Source organism: Salvelinus alpinus, chromosome 2 (assembly GCF_045679555.1).
Source record: "Salvelinus alpinus chromosome 2, SLU_Salpinus.1, whole genome shotgun sequence".
In the NCBI taxonomy this organism is placed as follows: domain Eukaryota; kingdom Metazoa; phylum Chordata; class Actinopteri; order Salmoniformes; family Salmonidae; genus Salvelinus; species Salvelinus alpinus.
Window position 1 is genome coordinate 126171889 of NC_092087.1, and position 17033 is coordinate 126188921.

Consider the following 17033-nt stretch of genomic DNA (forward strand, 5'->3'; position numbering starts at 1 on the left):
GGTATCCTGCCAACCCTCTCTCTGTCTGCCAGAAAGGGCCCAGATGCCTGCTGCTGCCTCTGGCACACTGTGCTACTCTAGTCTATACTCACTGGGCCTCAGAGAGAGGGAGGAATGGGAAAGAGAGGAGGGGGGGGGGGGGGGGGGGGATGAGGAGTTAAAGGCGAGAGAAAGAAAGAGGAGATATTAGAGAAATGTAAGTGAGGACAGCAGATAAGATAAAGAGACAGAGAAACAGGAGAAACAAAAGAAGGATGAGAGAGGAAATGAGAGGATGAGAGTATCCTTCAGGGTATTCCTATTCTGAGATCAAACTCCCTCATGTCTTCAGCTTCAACATCAAAAGGAACACTCACCTTTTGCCCTTATCATACAAGCACAATAACATCCGTGTAACTGTCAGGATTTGAACCCTGTTCTCCCACGGGAGAAGCTAACGTCTTGACCTTTGGACCAAGAGGACATTTCCTTTTGGCCTGCTGGCTGACACTGATTTTGAAGTCGAAGGCGGGGCTACCCATCACGTGACCATGAGAAACCATGACTGACTCAAGTCCGCTACACTTGCACACATGCATAAAACACGCACACACTTTTCTTGTCTAATTAAAAGGTGTGTTGTCACTGAACAATATTTTATTTGTGCATCTGAATCCCTGGGAACACTCAAAGTCAGCCTATATACCATCATGCTGGTGTTTTATCATTAAAGGTCCAATGCAGCAGTTTGTATCTCAATATCAAATAATTTTCTAGATAACAATTACAAAAATTAAAAATAAACAAAAATAGCTTCTTAGCAAAGAGCAATTTCTCAAGCAAAAATTTTGCTAGGACTGTCTGGGAATGGTCTGAGTGGGAAACTGAAAACTAGCTGTTATTGGCAGAGAGATTTGGAACTCCCTTTCTTATTGGTCTATTAACTATTTTTCCACCTGGTGATGTCATCATGGCAGGCCAAAACTCCATCCCACCAAAACAGGCAAACATTTCTGCCGTTCTTTTCAAACAGTTCTTACACTAAAAGGGTATGATCATAATTTTCACAATTTCACAGTATTATTCCAACCTCACAGTGTGGAAATATATATAAAACACAGGTAAATCAAATGTTTGACTGCACTGGCCTTTAAATCATCCAAAAGAATCCCTACTTTCACCAAGAAGTTTTCTTATTAATTAGTTGTCCTCCTCCCTGCCGAGTCTATTCATCTCCACAACATTTCCCTGACATTTTGGAGATCAGTGGGAAAGGGCAGCAGTGTGTATATCAGCATGAACCTAATTGAAAACTTCAACTCATTTAATTTAGTTTAACCTGAGGTCCCCAGTTATTGGTTAGGACTGAGGGGTGGGTGGGGTAATGGAGGAGGATAGAGGGAAATGATTGGTTAAGAAATCACAGCATTGGGCAGCATCCATCAGTCCTGGGAGGGAAGAGCTGTACAGGTCTGTGAGGGACTAGCTGTAATGTTACCGTGGTGATCAATGAGGATAAATACAAGAGAAAGGTGTTTTTCGCCTCGGATGGTCACATGATCAGAAAATACTCACGGTCCGTGTTCGTAAAAGTTTAAATAGATGAAAAAGCTAAACTCAGGTGTGAATGCACACACACACACACACACACACACACACACACACACACACACACACACACACACACACACACACACACACACACACACACACACACACACACACACACACACACACACACACCGCAAACCACTACAAGAGCTCTTTCCCATCTGCATTGATTCCTGTACTCCATTTCTCCCTTGCTCCTCAGCCTCCTCATCCCCGTCTCCACTCCTGTCGTTCCTCTCCTCCCTTCAGATCCCTTCATCTCCTCCCCTGCTGATCCATCTTTCATCCTGTCCTCTCTCTCTGTCAGAATCCTATTGCTTTCCTGCCAAGCTTTCTCTCCCTCCAGCATGAGTCAGTGAGAGAGGTGCTCATTCCCTTTGCACTGTAGGGGGCTATGAGGGGGTTGTGAGAGACAACAGGTGGGCTCACAGTCCAGAGGCTAACAGAGGAATGGATACTCCAGTTCTACCCAGTGGTCCAGGGGATGATAGGCTCTGGGTATCTAACAGAGGACCACTAGAGGTATCCATTTTCTGTAATGGGATTCCATTGAGATAGAGACTGTGGACTTCAAGGGAGACTGGTTAGGAGAAGGGAGCACAACGATTCTCTGCCTAACCACTAGAAGAAACCTGTAGAGCAGTGGTATGCAATCGTAGAAGTATCCATTTTCAATTTTCTTTAATGATCTTTTATCCAAACCTGGAGATCCTATTGAGATAAATAGAGCCCAATGATCCTTTGACTAAACTCTATAAGAAGACTACAGTGCGGGGTTAGGCAATCGTACCAAGTATTTAAAAGTCTGCGCTTATACTGGCCCTTGCAGAGTAAGATTACCCACCACCCCCGTTTGTAGAGAAATGGCATTGGATAAACTTAACAAGACAGAGGCCACCACATGCACGCACTGATGAATAATGTAACAGGAAGACAGAAACCCTGACCATATAGCCACTACTAGCAACCACTACTGATCCATGACGCACCAAATCCTCTCCATTTTCTCGTTACCCACCATGTCGGAGACAGTAGCATACTGTACAGTTAGAGGGGTTGAGCACACTCCAGCCCTCATTAGAACAGTACCAGAACCTGCATCGCCAGAATATCTGCCCTGCATAGCTGATCCACAGAGCTTTTTAAGTGGAAGGGAGTGAGGGGAGGTTTTAAAGGGGAAGGGAGATAAGGGAGTTAAAGCCTGGAGATTCAGAGAGGGGCAGCCTTGCTCACTCGGCAAAAACCTTCCTGTCACTTTCCCCTTTGTTGAGCGAATGATCAAAAGAGGACGAGGGGTGAGAGAGAGCATCGCTCCTGTCATGGGGGAGTTCAAACGGGGATAACTTTGGAATGTAGGAACACGGGCTGCATTTCAAATGGGTGTTAGGGTGGGTCCGTGCAGTGGATGCATGCATCTGTGTGTGTGTATGTATGCGTGTGACTAAGCAAGAGTGTGCAAATGTCCTCTCGATGTGCACATCTCTATGTGCATCTGTGTGCTCACGCGCGTGCGTCTACGTGTGTACTGTACTGTAACTGGGTATGCGAACATCCTTTGCATCCTCATACGACTCTTGAAGCGCTGGAGCTTTGATGACTCACTAAAAGGAGGGGATGATGGGGCACTGACTGTTGTTTGGGAGGATGATCTCTGGATCTAAGGCTGCCTTAGCCTTCCGTCCTTCCCCCTCTCCCTCCCTCGCTCCATCCGAGGAGCTCTCACCTCACACCAGTGGCTCCTCACTGAGGAGGAGGGGGAGGATCATCCTCCTCAGTCAATTTCATACCTAAAAAAAAAAAGTTTTAGATAAAACTATACTAAATATATTCACATCACCAAATAACTGATTAAAATATACTGTTATGCAATGAAGGTCTACAGTAGCCTCAACAGCACTCTGTATGTCAGAACCATAGTCGTAGGACAGCTAGTTTCCGTCCTCCTCTGGGTACACTGACTTCAATACAAAACCTAGGAGGCTCATGGTTCTCATTCCATTCCATAGACTTGCACAGTAATAATGACACCTTCCGGAGGACGTCCTCCAACCTATCAGAGCTCTTGCAGTACTAACTAATATCTTCTCCATCCAATCAAAGGATCAGAGAATTAATCTAGTACTAAAAGCATAAACTACTGCAGTGCATAAAATGGGGTGAGTAGTTGACTCAGAGAGAAAGACAATAGTTAAACAGTTTTGAACAAATGATCTTGTTAAAAAAATTAAGGAGATGCAGCAGAGGGAGAGCTAGCTATATTTTATTGTATTTTCTTTCTTCTTAGTTTACCTTTTACTTAGTTAGCTAATTTAGCCTACTCAACATCCTGACTCAAACAGTGGAATGCTATTTATGTTAGCTAGTTGGCTAAGGCTATCCAACAATGCAACTCTTCCAAAGTCAAGGTAAGCTTTCGGTTTTGATTATTTATTGCCACCGGGGTTCACCGGTGTAACTGCTAAACCGCTTGCTGTACATCAAATCAAATTGTATTTGTCACATGCGCCGAATACAACAGGTGTAAACCTTACAAATAGTCTAGGTAGCCATTTGATTAGCTGTTCAGGAGTCTTATGGCTTGGGGGTAGAAGCTGTTAAGAAGCCTCTTGGACCTAGACTTGGCGCTCCGGTACCGTGCGGTAGCAGAGAGAACAGTCTATGACTAGGGTGGCTGGAGTCTTTGACGATTTTTAGGGCCTTCCTCTGACACTGCCTGTTATAGAGGTCTTGGATGGCAGCAAGCTTGGCCCCGGTGATGTACTGGGCCGTACGCACTACCCTCTGTAGTGCCTTGCGGTTGGAGGCCGAGCAGTTGCCATACCAGGCAGTGATGCAACCCGTCAGGATGCTCTCGATGGTGCAGCTGTAAAATCTATTGAGGATCTGAGGACCCATGCTAAATCTTTTCAGTCTCCTGAGGAGGAATAGGTTTTGTCGTGCCCTCGTCACGACTCTCTTGGTGTGCTTGGACCATGTTAGTTTGTTGTTGATGTGGACGCCAAGGAACTTGAAGCTCTCAACCTGCTTCACTACAGGCCCGTCGATGAGAATGGGGGCGTGCTCGGTCCTCTTTTTCCTGTAGTCCACAATCATCTCCTTTGTCTTGATCCCGTTGAGGGAGAGGTTGTTGTCCTTGCACCACATGGTCACACTGTACTGCGTGATTGTACACATGGATTGGATTGTGAGTTTATTAACACGCTAGTTTGTTAACTATAACATTAATATGGTGACAATGATGTAGGCTGTCTATCGGTTAGCGGTATGAAGGTTTGGCTTGGAGAGGTTTTTTTGCGCCTGGTCACAAACAGCTGTTGTGTTGTGCACTGAAGTCCACAAGAGAAGGGAAAAGGTGAGAGAAGGAGAGCGTGTACAGTAGATGTGAGAAGGAATTATACAATGAGCAAAGTGATGATGCTGTATGTGGCTGCTATGAAAGTGAACTGTGTGATCAGGGTGTATTTATTCCGCGATTCTGTTGCAAAACGTTTCTTTAACAAACGCAAACGGAATGAAGTGGGGAGGGACCTACCTACATTTGTCCAAAATAAACTATTGTTTAAGTTGCAAACTGTTTCGACTAATGATTACAGCCCTTATCAGGTAGATGCAGGCAAGAGTGTGCACGGTGGTATTAAATCAGTCACTGTCTGCCACCTGTGCACCCACATCCTCTCCCTAATCTTGAACGGCACAAACAGCCACTGCCTCACACCCCTTTTTTTCCCCTCCCTCCCTCCATTCCTCCCTCCTTCGTTGCTCAACCCCAGGTGGTTCCACTGGCTCACCTCCCACCCCTCCCCCTGCAGAGAAGCTGTCCTGGGATAACACTAGTGCCTGGTATACCCTTTGTAAGGACATTAAGGGCTCAGCACTGGGCTGGCAGCCTGGCACAGATCCAAAGAGTGCACAGAGAGACAGAGTGAGAGACAGAGAGAGAAAGACAGAAGGAGAGAGAGAGAGAGAGTGAGAGTGAGAGAGAGAGGGGAAGACAGTGAGAGAGTGGGGGAAGAGAGTGAGAGGGTGAGTGAGAGTGAGAGAGTCAATTCAATACCAGCTATATATCTGTTTGAAATGGGACAGTGTTTTATCTCCCTCCACATTAGTGGGGACAGCACAAGCGTTAGTATTTGTAAGCCACGGCAAATGCCTGCAATGAGTGCTTTACCTCTGTGTGTGTGTCTGCTGAAACACCTCCCAATCTCCTCTATGCTCAGGTGTCTGCAGCAGTTGGGAAGTGGACACGGAGGTACTCTCTGGAGCGCATGTCCGCCTGCAATCCCAAAAAGATAGCAGAGGGGTTAACTTCTCCTGCCGCCAACAACACCAATTAGGCCTCTTGTCTTCCCACTGTCATAAAACTGCACACCTACGTATTCTGCAATATCTCATTGACAATGCAAGATCTCCGTGAATGTTTGAGTTATGACACTACACTTCTCAACTTAGGATCCCCTGTCCTCCCCCGCATAGGATTGGATAAAAGCAGCCTGAAATAAAAAACAACAAGAACCCATCAAAGACTTGCTGTGTGCTTCATCTCGTCATGACAATGCCAACCATTCATCCATCAAATTGTTTAATAACTAATCTAGAACTGTTTATTTGATTTCCAACTGTCAGAGTCGTGTGTATAGGTGGCAGGGAAGTCAGGCGCAGGAGAGTCAAATGGAGTGTAATGGAGTCTTTTTAATAGAAGTCCACTAAACATACTCCAAACACTAAATGTACATAAAAAACAAAAGTGGGTACGAGGACCCGTCGCACACCTATACAGACATATATACAACACTGACATAAAAACAATCTCTGACAAAGACATGAGGGGAAACAGAGGGTTAAATACACAACAGGTAATGAATGGGATTGAAACCAGGTGTGTAGGAAGACAAGACAAAACCAATGGAAAATGGATCAATGATGGCTAGAAGACCAGTGACGTCGACCGCTGAACACCGCCCGAACAAGGAGAGGCAACAACTTCGGCAGAAGTCGTGACACCAACCTGCCTTTGTTCTTGCTACGTGACTCAGTAAGAGTCGTGGATTGTGTGTGTGTGAGATTTGTTTGTGCGTGTGTGGTTGTGCTTTAGCTGTAAGTGTATGTGTGTTTGTGTTTCTATGCGTATGTGTGTATGTTTCTATGCGTGTGTGTGTGTGTATGTGCTTCTATGCGTATGTGTGTGTATGTGTTTCTATGCGTATGTGTTTCTATGCGTGTGTGTGTGTATGTGTTTCTATGCGTATGTGTTTCTATGCGTGTGTGTGTATGTTTCTATGCGTATGTGTTTCTGTGTATGTGTGTGAGTGTGTTTCTATGCGTATGTGTGTGTGTATGTGTTTCTATGCGTACGTGTGTGTACGTGTGTGTATGTGTTTCTATGCGTATGTGTGTGTATATGTTTCTATGCGTATGTGTGCGTGTATGTGTATGTGTGTTTCTATGCGTGTGTGTGTGCGTGTATATGTTTCTATGCATATGTGTATGTGTGTCTATGCGTATGCGTGTGTGTGTGTTTGTGCTTTAGCTGTAAGTCATGGATGGTATAAGGTGGTATAAGGTATAATGAGGATTTAGAATGAAAGGGGGTTTAGAATGTGTTTGGTAATGAATGTGTGGCCTTGGTAAAGCCCTAGTGTCAGTTACTTTAATGAGAACAGTCAGTGTGAATTCCACTGGGGATTTTTCTTCTCTGTCTATCAATCAGCAAGGACGTGAGTCACTCCATTTGCAGCTGAAGCCCCTGAATTACCCAGCACCCGGATGAAAACATGTGTAAACACACGCTGGCACATAGGCAGACACTGTGCGCACACACACACACAAAAACTTCACAACCCTGGAGAACACGCGCTCCAACAGATCTTAAAATACCCTTAAAAACTTCACATCACAAAAACATCATAAAAGACCAGTGTTCAACTTTGATACATCTGGAGTCTGCTCCAGTAGCTTTTGGTGTGGCGCGGAGCAAGCATAAATAACAGGTGGGTTCCAACTTACTCATTATCATAACTTCCCATAGCACTCAGCGAAGCACAAGAGACAACACTCGGCTGATTTGTCATTGCTTTGGATGGGAGTGGGAGAGAAAGGAGGGAGCAAAAGAAAAGAAGAGAGAGAGAATGAGAGATGTGGGTGATGCATTGGCGTGTGGTTGACAGAAGGAGAGGTAGAAGGTAGAAAAGGTAGTGCCAACAGGAATGAAGGGGTCTGATTGAAGCTTTGTCCACCAGTCTCCCGTTGTCACCCATAGAGCTCTTACACTGGGAACAGGACTGGCAGGGTGTGGGTGCACAGCTGGACACTGAGTCGTCACAGCTCAGCTGTGGCACTTGGCAGGGGGTATTGGCGCCATTTCACACAAACATGTACATACGTATGCCTTCACGCACACTCACATGCATGCAGACATGTTTACACACACACTCAGACACACACTCACTCTCTTTCTCTAACTCTGCGCCCTGGCCTCGTTCCACTGGCCTGAGGCACGGCTTTTGCTCTCCCCCTGCAGCCCTACAGCAGTTTGTCTGGCTACACTATCCCTCTCTTCCTCCCTTCATCTCTCTCCCTCCATCCCTCTCCCTCTCTTTACTCCTCCAGCTGGACTGGGTTTCTGGTTCAAGCTGAAAATGTCAAACAGAAATATATGAACATTTAGAGAACCTGAGGGCTTCAACAAGCAGCACCGTTTAATGCTGCAGTAGTATCGCCCCCACCCTCAGAAAGAAAGCACACTTGCGGAGTGAAATCGTTCAAAGTAACTTATTTTTCTGCAATATTATGAATATGAACTATTTCCCACATATAACAAAATATGAATAACTGGTGATATTTGCTCAGATATAAAATGCAAGTTGTGAGGAGTGTAGGCTAGTTCAAATCTTCGTAAGACAGTAGCTGGACACACGGTGCACTTGGGCATGATGCACTCAAGTAAATAGTCAAATGTTGAGTCACATCGCCGAGCCTTTGTCAAGAAATCTTACCGTACACCCTGACCACCCGCTACAGTAGAACACATGGCATGCACTAAGCACACTAACCACCTTAAGTGAGATGCATTTGTCGCACTCAATCCCCATCCACGATAACACAGCAGGAAGAGGACAGAAGTTAGTGTGAGGACTCTGCTGGTGTAATTCCTCATAGTTAGTGTCTAGCCTCTCTCCTGCATTGTGTGTTTTCTGCGTCTGCACTGTCATTTGTTTCCATGGAGGAGAGGAGATAAAATGCACTGGATACAAGACCTGGGTTTAAATACTATTTGAAATCATTTCAAAACTGGGCTTGATTGAGCTTGCCTGGCTCAATGGACCAATAGAATAGTCCAAGAAAATAATTCCCGCCCATCTGACACTCCAGGCAGGCTTCAAACAAACGTTCAAAGTATTTGAGAGATTTCAAATAGTGTTTGAACCCAGGTCTGCAGTAGACTGAATGTGTTTGAACCCAAGTCTGCAGTAGACTGAATGTGTTTGGGTTTGAACCCAGGTCTGCATGTGTTTGAACCCAGGTCTGCAGTAGACTGAACGTGTTTGGGTTTGAACCCAGGTCTGCAGTAGACTGAATGTGTTTGGATTTGAACCCATGCCTGCAGCAGACTGAATGTGTTTGGGTTTGAACCCAGGTCTGCAGTAGACTGAATGTGTTTGGGTTTGAACCCAGGTCTGCAGTAGACTGAATGTGTTTGGGTTTGAACCCTGGTCTGCATGTGTTTGAACCCAGGTCTGCAGTAGCCTGGATGTGTTTGGGTTTGAACCCTGGTCTGCAGTAGACTGAATGTGTTTGGGTTTGAACCCAGGTCTGCATGTGTTTGAACCCAGGTCTGCAGTAGACTGAACGTGTTTGGGTTTGAACCCAGGTCTGCAGTAGACTGAATGTGTTTGGATTTGAACCCAGGCCTGCAGCAGACTGAATGTGTTTGGGTTTGAACCCTGGTCTGCAGTAGCCTGAATGTGTTTGGGTTTGAACCCTGGTCTGCAGTAGACTGAATGTGTTTGGGTTTGAACCCAGGTCTGCATGTGTTTGAACCCAGGTCTGCAGTAGACTGAACGTGTTTGGGTTTGAACCCAGGTCTGCATGTGTTTGAACCCAGGTCTGCAGTAGACTGAACGTGTTTGGGTTTGAACCCAGGCCTGCAGCAGACTGAATGTGTTTGGGTTTGAACCCTGGTCTGCAGTAGACTGAATGTGTTAGGGTTTGAACCCAGGTCTGCAGTAGACTGAATGTGTTAGGGTTTGAACCCAGGTCTGCATGTGTTTGAACCCAGGTCTGCAGTAGACTGAACGTGTTCGGGTTTGAACCCTGGTCTGCAGTAGCCTGAATGTGTTTGGGTTTGAACCCTGGTCTGCAGCAGACTGAATGTGTTTGGGTTTGAACCCAGGTCTGCAGTAGACTGAATGTGTTTGGGTTTGAACCCAGGTCTGCAGTAGACTGAATGTGTTTGGGTTTGAACCCTGGTCTGCATGTGTTTGAACCCAGGTCTGCAGTAGCCTGAATGTGTTTGGGTTTGAACCCTGGTCTGCAGTAGACTGAATGTGTTTGGGTTTGAACCCAGGTCTGCATGTGTTTGAACCCAGGTCTGCAGTAGACTGAACGTGTTTGGGTTTGAACCCAGGTCTGCAGTAGACTGAATGTGTTTGGATTTGAACCCAGGCCTGCAGCAGACTGAATGTGTTTGGGTTTGAACCCTGGTCTGCAGTAGCCTGAATGTGTTTGGGTTTGAACCCTGGTCTGCAGTAGACTGAATGTGTTTGGGTTTGAACCCAGGTCTGCATGTGTTTGAACCCAGGTCTGCAGTAGACTGAACGTGTTTGGGTTTGAACCCAGGTCTGCATGTGTTTGAACCCAGGTCTGCAGTAGACTGAACGTGTTAGGGTTTGAACCCTGGTCTGCAGTAGCCTGAATGTGTTTGGGTTTGAACCCTGGTCTGCAGCAGACTGAATGTGTTTGAGTTTGAACCCAGGTCTGCATGTGTTTGAACCCTGGTCTGCAGTAGACTGAATGTGTTTGGATTTGAACCCAGGCCTGCAGCAGACTGAATGTGTTTGGGTTTGAACCCTGGTCTGCAGTAGCCTGAATGTGTTTGGGTTTGAACCCAGGTCTGCAGTAGACTGAACGTGTTTGGGTTTGAACCCAGGTCTGCAGTAGACTGAATGTGTTTGGATTTGAACCCAGGCCTGCAGCAGACTGAATGTGTTTGGGTTTGAACCCTGGTCTGCAGTAGCCTGAATGTGTTTGGGTTTGAACCCTGGTCTGCAGTAGACTGAATGTGTTTGGGTTTGAACCCAGGTCTGCATGTGTTTGAACCCAGGTCTGCAGTAGACTGAACGTGTTTGGGTTTGAACCCAGGTCTGCATGTGTTTGAACCCAGGTCTGCAGTAGACTGAACGTGTTTGGGTTTGAACCCTGGTCTGCAGTAGCCTGAATGTGTTTGGGTTTGAACCCTGGTCTGCAGCAGACTGAATGTGTTTGAGTTTGAACCCAGGTCTGCATGTGTTTGAACCCTGGTCTGCAGTAGACTGAATGTGTTTGGATTTGAACCCAGGCCTGCAGCAGACTGAATGTGTTTGGGTTTGAACCCTGGTCTGCAGTAGCCTGAATGTGTTTGGGTTTGAACCCTGGTCTGCAGTAGCCTGAATGTGTTTGGGTTTGAACCCTGGTCTGCAGTAGCCTGAATGTGTTTGGGTTTGAACCCTGGTCTGCAGTAGACTGAATGTGTTAGGGTTTGAACCCAGGTCTGCATGTGTTTGAACCCAGGTCTGCAGTAGACTGAACGTGTTTGGGTTTGAACCCTGGTCTGCAGTAGCCTGAATGTGTTTGGGTTTGAACCCTGGTCTGCAGCAGACTGAATGTGTTTGGGTTTGTTTTGGGTGGGTGGGTGGGTGTTGTTAATGTGTCAGTGTCAACAGACAGAAACACAAAGCTCTGTGGGGTTGAATTATTCAAAGGAGAGGATAGGGGATAGATGGGGGGTGGGAGAGAGAGAGTGAGGAAAGGACAGCGAGAGATTGGAGGGGTAGAGAAAGAGAGAGAAATGGAGAGACAGACAGATGCTGAGAAATGTGACAGGCATGCACACACACACACATTAACAAAGGGAGTGAGAGAGACACAATAGGCATGAGTTTCTGTAAGCAGTCTGTGTGTGTAGCTGCTGCAGCAGGAAGAGACAGACGCCCACAAAACACACAACACAGATTAAAGCCTTCCCTTTAAACAAACACAGAAGCCAGAGTCTCAGCGGGGACACCGGCACACAAAACTACCATCAGCATCCCTTTACCTCTGTCTACAAAGACCAACCACGGCCCACCGCTAACGCTACCTCCAACAATCGCTCACATTGAAATTCCATTTGTTATGGCAACAACCTGGGGAGAAGCAACGCTGATTTAGCATTTCCTGTTGATTCAGATGCAGAGCAGAGTAATTGATGAGTATCTCAGCTCAGGGCACTCAGGGCTGCGGGAAACACAATGTTACAAGGGCAGGTGTGATGAGCAGAGCAGATATACAGTTGAAGTCGGAAGTTTACATACACCTTAGCCAAATTCATTTAAACTCAGTTTTTCACAATTCCTGACATTTAATCCTAGTAGAAATGCCTTGTCTTAGGTCAGTTTGGATCACTACTTTATTTTAAGAATGTGAAATGTCAGAATAATAGTAGAGAATGATTTATTTAATATTTTATTTATTTCGTCACATTCCCAGTGGGTCAGAAGTTTACATACACTCAAATAGTATTTGGTAGCATTGCCTTTAAATTGTTTAACTTGGGTCAAATGTTTCAGGTAGCCTTCTACAAGCTTCCCACAATAAGTTGTGAATTTTGGCCCATTCCTCCTGACAGAGCTGGTGTAACTGAGTCAGGTTTTGTAGGCCTCCTTGCTCGTACACGCTTTTTCAGTTCTGCCCACACATTTTCTATAGGATTGAGGTCAGGGCTTTGTGATGGCCACTCCAATACCTTGACTTTGTTGTCCTTAAGCAATTTTGCCACAACTTTGGAATTATAATTGGAGTCATTGTCCATTTGGAAGACTGATTTGCGACCAAGCTTTAACTTCCTGACTGATGTCTTGAGATGTTGCTTCAATATATCCACATCATTTTTCTCCCTCATGATGCCATCTATTTTGTGAAGTGCACTAGTCCCTCCTGCAGCAAATCACCCCTACAACATGATGCTGCCACCCTTGTGCTTCACGGTTGGGATGGTGTTCTTCAGCTTGCAAGTCTCCCCCTTTTTTTCTCCAAACATAACAATGGTCATTATGGCCAAACAGTTCTATTTTTGTTTCATCAGACCAGAGGACATTTCTCCAAAAAGTACAATCTTTGTCCCCATGTGCATTTGCAAACTGTAGTCTGGCTTTTTTTATGGTGGTTTTGGAACAGTGGCTTCTTCCTTGCTGAGCGGCCTTTCAGGTTATGTCGATATAGGACTCGTTTTATTGTGGATATAGATACTTTTGTACCTGTTTCCTCCAGCATCTTCACAAGGTCCTTTGCTGTTGTTCTGGGATTGATTTGCACTTTTCGCACCAAAATACGTTCATCTCTAGAAGACAGAACGCGTCTCCTTCCTGAGTGGTATGACGAGTGCGTGGTCCCATAGTGTTAATACTTGCGTACTATTGTTTGTACAGATGAACGTGGTACCTTCAGGCGTTTGGAAATTGCTCCCAAGGATGAACCAGACTTGTGGAGGTCTACATTTTTTTGAGGTCTTGGCTGATTTCTTTTGATTTTCCCATGATGTCAAGCAAAAAGGCACTGAGTTTGAAGGTAGGCATTGAAATACATCCACAGGTATACCTCCAATTGACTCAAATGATAACAATTAGCCTATTAGCCTACAATTAGCCTATCATGGCTTCTAAAGCAATGACAACATTTTCTGGAATTTTCCAAGCTGTTTAAAGGCAGTCAACTTAGTGTATGTAAACGTCTGACTCACTGGAATTGTGATACAGTGAATTATAAGTGAAATAATTTGTCTGTAAACAATTGTAAACAACAGTTGGAAAAATTACTTGTAGATGTCCTAACCGACTTGCCAAAACTATAGTTTGTTAAACAAGAAATTTGTGGAGTGGTTAAAAAACAAGTTTTAATGACTCCAACCTAAGTGTATTTAAACTTCCGACTTCAACTGCAGGCATGGAGTTATGGTAGAACTAGAATGGCCACCCAGAGCGGCGCTCCTACTGTAGCTGTGGACTCCTACCAGAATCATGACCTTTATCCTGCAGAGGCAAATTTTACATCAAAAATATTGCCTTTCGAATAGAACGACTATTTCACTAGAGAAGCAAGGCATTGTTTGTTTTAGGCGTTTTTCATCAGTCTATCCTTTTAGTTGTTACCCTGTCTGCAGGACTTTGTGCGACACTGGACACACCATTGTGCTTTGCCTTGTCAACAATTCACCCCTTTGGGTACAATAAAGCTTTACCAAATTGAATTGATTACTACTACTAGCCCTAACTGATTGGCAATGGTCAGTGCCACAAGACTGGTGCTGTTCATGAGCTGCAGTAATCAACTTCACTGGTGAGCCCTCCTAGTCCTTCCTCCCTAAAGGAAAGAGAGTAGAGTAGACTAGTGTTATGGCTCTAGCATTGGTTCCTTGTTGTCCATGAACAACTTCATGTCTTCCTGTCAGTTAGTATGGATTTCTGCTGTCCGGAGATCATTACCAGCCAAGCGGACGTGGACGTAGATACACACAGAAGGGCGACACACACACACACAGGGTCCACTGGGAGTGTGTGAATGGTGCGGCGGCCTACCTGGCCTCCCTCATCATTAGGTAAAAGGACTCCTACTGTCCATTTGCTTTGTTTGTGGCCTCATTAAGAAAGGCTAGGAAGAGGGGAGTGTGTGTGTGTGTGATATTGATACCCACTTGTCAATCATCCTCTAAGGGCTCTAAGAGTGTTGAATGTCCGCAATGGGCTACGCTGTCTCATGCTTTCTCAGCGACTGTGCATAATATTGATATGAATGAGTGTATTTGTAGAGGGAGTCTATGAGAGTTTAAAAGTGTATATGAGTGTGAGTGGGTGAGATGGAGAGCTTCATCACGTTAGTGTAAAAGCGCGCGTTCCTCCGCACTCAACGCACTGTGCATACAGACTCTGCTGCAGTGCCTTGACTCTGCCTTCAGCCCGCTGCACCATCAACTCCTCACTGCAGACTCCAACCGCGACGTCGTCTTTCTCTTTCATCTCGCTCTCGCTCTTTTAACTGTAGAGATCAGACAGACTGAGGGATTTTCTTTCTCTCAGGTTGAACAGGTACAGTGAGGAGGGGAGGAAGGCAGGAGAATAGAGGAGAGGAAAGAAAGGAGGAGAAGAGGGGAGAAGATGAAAGAAGGGAAGTGGAAAGGACAGGAAAAGATAGGAGAGGAATGGAAAAAGAGGCAAGGGGTTTAAGTTTACATTCTGAACAGGTGCCCACTGCAACCTAGTTCAAATGATTTTGCTACAGTATGATCCCCAACCCATCTCACATGAACGGCCTACATACCCAGCTCCTTAACCCAACCTGTCAACCCAAATCCCTACTTCCGATGCCCCAAAACACCTCATTAACGTACACGCTCCAATTTGTCCCTCTTCCTGAATGCATAAACGATGCCTGTGCCCTTATTTGGCAAACCTCCGCCACCTGCTCCTGTGTTTGGGTCCCAACAGCAAACCGCAATTAAACGCTGAGGAGCAGGAGCATATTGTTGTTTCCACAGCACGAGAAAACTTGGCAACCTGTCGCTGCTGGCTCTGAGCTATCATCAGTGTGTGTTTGTGTGTGTGTGTGTGTACGTGGTTGAGTGCTGGCTGGCAGCAATACGGCTTGTCAAGGGTCAACATTGACGACCGTCTGGAGAGAGAGTGAGGTGTGGAGATAGAGAGAAGTGTAGAGAGAGAGGAGATAGATGGAGAGAGAGAAAGAGATAGACAAAGACAGATAAGTGAGGTGAACCAAATAAAGCGGGGAATGAGAGACGAGGGAGAGAGTTGAAGAGAGGGAGAGAGAGAGATATGAAGAGAGAAAGAACAGAGCGGTTATCTCTCTGCCAGTCCCCTTGCTCTCAGCGATGTCCAGGTCCAATCTTATTGGACGAACCCCCAGCACCCACTAAATACATTAGCACACTCACTGATGAAATGAACACACACACAGGAGGAGATGAGTTAGCCAAGGCTACATTACTGCTGCAGCTCTCCTGGCAATATACTGAGAATAGAGGTGTGTGAAATGCTGTGTGTGTGTGTGAAATGCTGTGTGTGTGTGTGTGTGTGAGTGTGTGTGTGTGTGTGTGAGTGTGTGTGTGAGTGTGTGTGTGAGTGTGCGTGCCGACTGCAGTGGAGAAAAAAGACAGTGAGAGACAGAGAGAGGGGGTAGAGAGAAAGAGAGATAAAGAGAGAGAATGAGAAAGCGAGAGAGAAAGTGAGTGAGTGAGCGAGCGAGCGTGTTTCTGTGCATGTGTATGTGTGTGTGAGAGCACTGGGTGCAGTGCAAGGCTGGTTTTGACAGCAGCACAGTGTGCAAGGCAGATGAGTTATGCCACCACACTTATCTCTAAGGGAACAGCACAGTCTAGTGGCAGGAATGTAGAACAACACTAACAGACTGCAGGGGGAGATGAGCATCAAGTCAGAAAGAGAGCCTGCCCACCCTCTTTTTGCCATTATAAACTTTAATGGCGCTGCCCATGCTACAACAGGATTTGTGGCAAGTGCGGTCTCTATCCCTCTCTATGAGAGAAGCATTAGCAGACAAGTTAACTTCACATGGTGTCCCGTGTCCAGCAAGCCATATTGATTTGCTCTGTTCCTCCCAGCCATTTGCCAGGGTTTTTCTCAGTTGACTTTCATTGATCAGACTGACTTCTAATCTGGTGACTGAGTGGCTCTTTTCGTATGCGTGTGGGAATATGTTTATGTGTTTGACTCTGTGTGTGTGTGTGTACCTGTCTGATAGGCTCTGGGACACGGTAGCGGCAGCAGGAGTGTGTGAGGCGCAGGGCCGTGTCCAGGCTGATCTTGTGGCCCACTGAAACATACACTGGTTTGGTACTGCTGTCAGAACTACGCAGGGCCTAGAAAGAAAGAGGACGAAAAGGGATGGCGAGAGAGAGAGGAGAAACAGAGAGACAGACAGAGAGGAGACTGTATGTTTAGAACTACTGATTACGCGTTTGTGTGCGATGTAGTGAACGTGCGCGTGAGTCTTACCTTCCCCAGAACTTTTCCTGAGTCGCTAGTCAGAGGGAAGCTCTCTCCTCCCTTCTGCAATGAGGCAATCTGAGGAGGAGGAGTGGAGTCAGACCATCATTTATACACACTACTACTGTCAGTCTGTTCGTCCGTCCGTCCCTCTGTGCGAGTCTGACTTTCTCTCTGTCTGTGCGCGTGTTTATTTTT

The 17033-nt window shown here is 45.9% G+C and overlaps 1 protein-coding gene across 6 annotated transcripts in view; it reads right to left on the bottom strand.

Annotated features, from left to right (window-relative positions):
* Window positions 1-17033, bottom strand: part of LOC139568668 (endonuclease V-like) — a 50635-nt gene that overhangs the window by 11183 nt on the left and 22419 nt on the right. For 2 of the 6 annotated variants that reach the window (XM_071390660.1, XM_071390661.1), the window contains exons 6-8: window positions 16845-16913; window positions 16580-16708; window positions 5759-5863 (exon numbers count right to left, since the gene is read on the bottom strand). In XM_071390660.1, coding sequence (XP_071246761.1) covers window positions 5804-5863; window positions 16580-16708; window positions 16845-16913 — 258 coding nt within the window. In that variant the 3' untranslated portion in view covers window positions 5759-5803. Of the gene's footprint in view, window positions 1-3192; window positions 3378-5758; window positions 5864-11969; window positions 12061-14730; window positions 14854-16579; window positions 16709-16844; window positions 16914-17033 lie in introns of those variants that run through there. The other 4 variants (XR_011673645.1, XR_011673643.1, XR_011673644.1 and 1 more) reach the window with 4 other exon arrangements.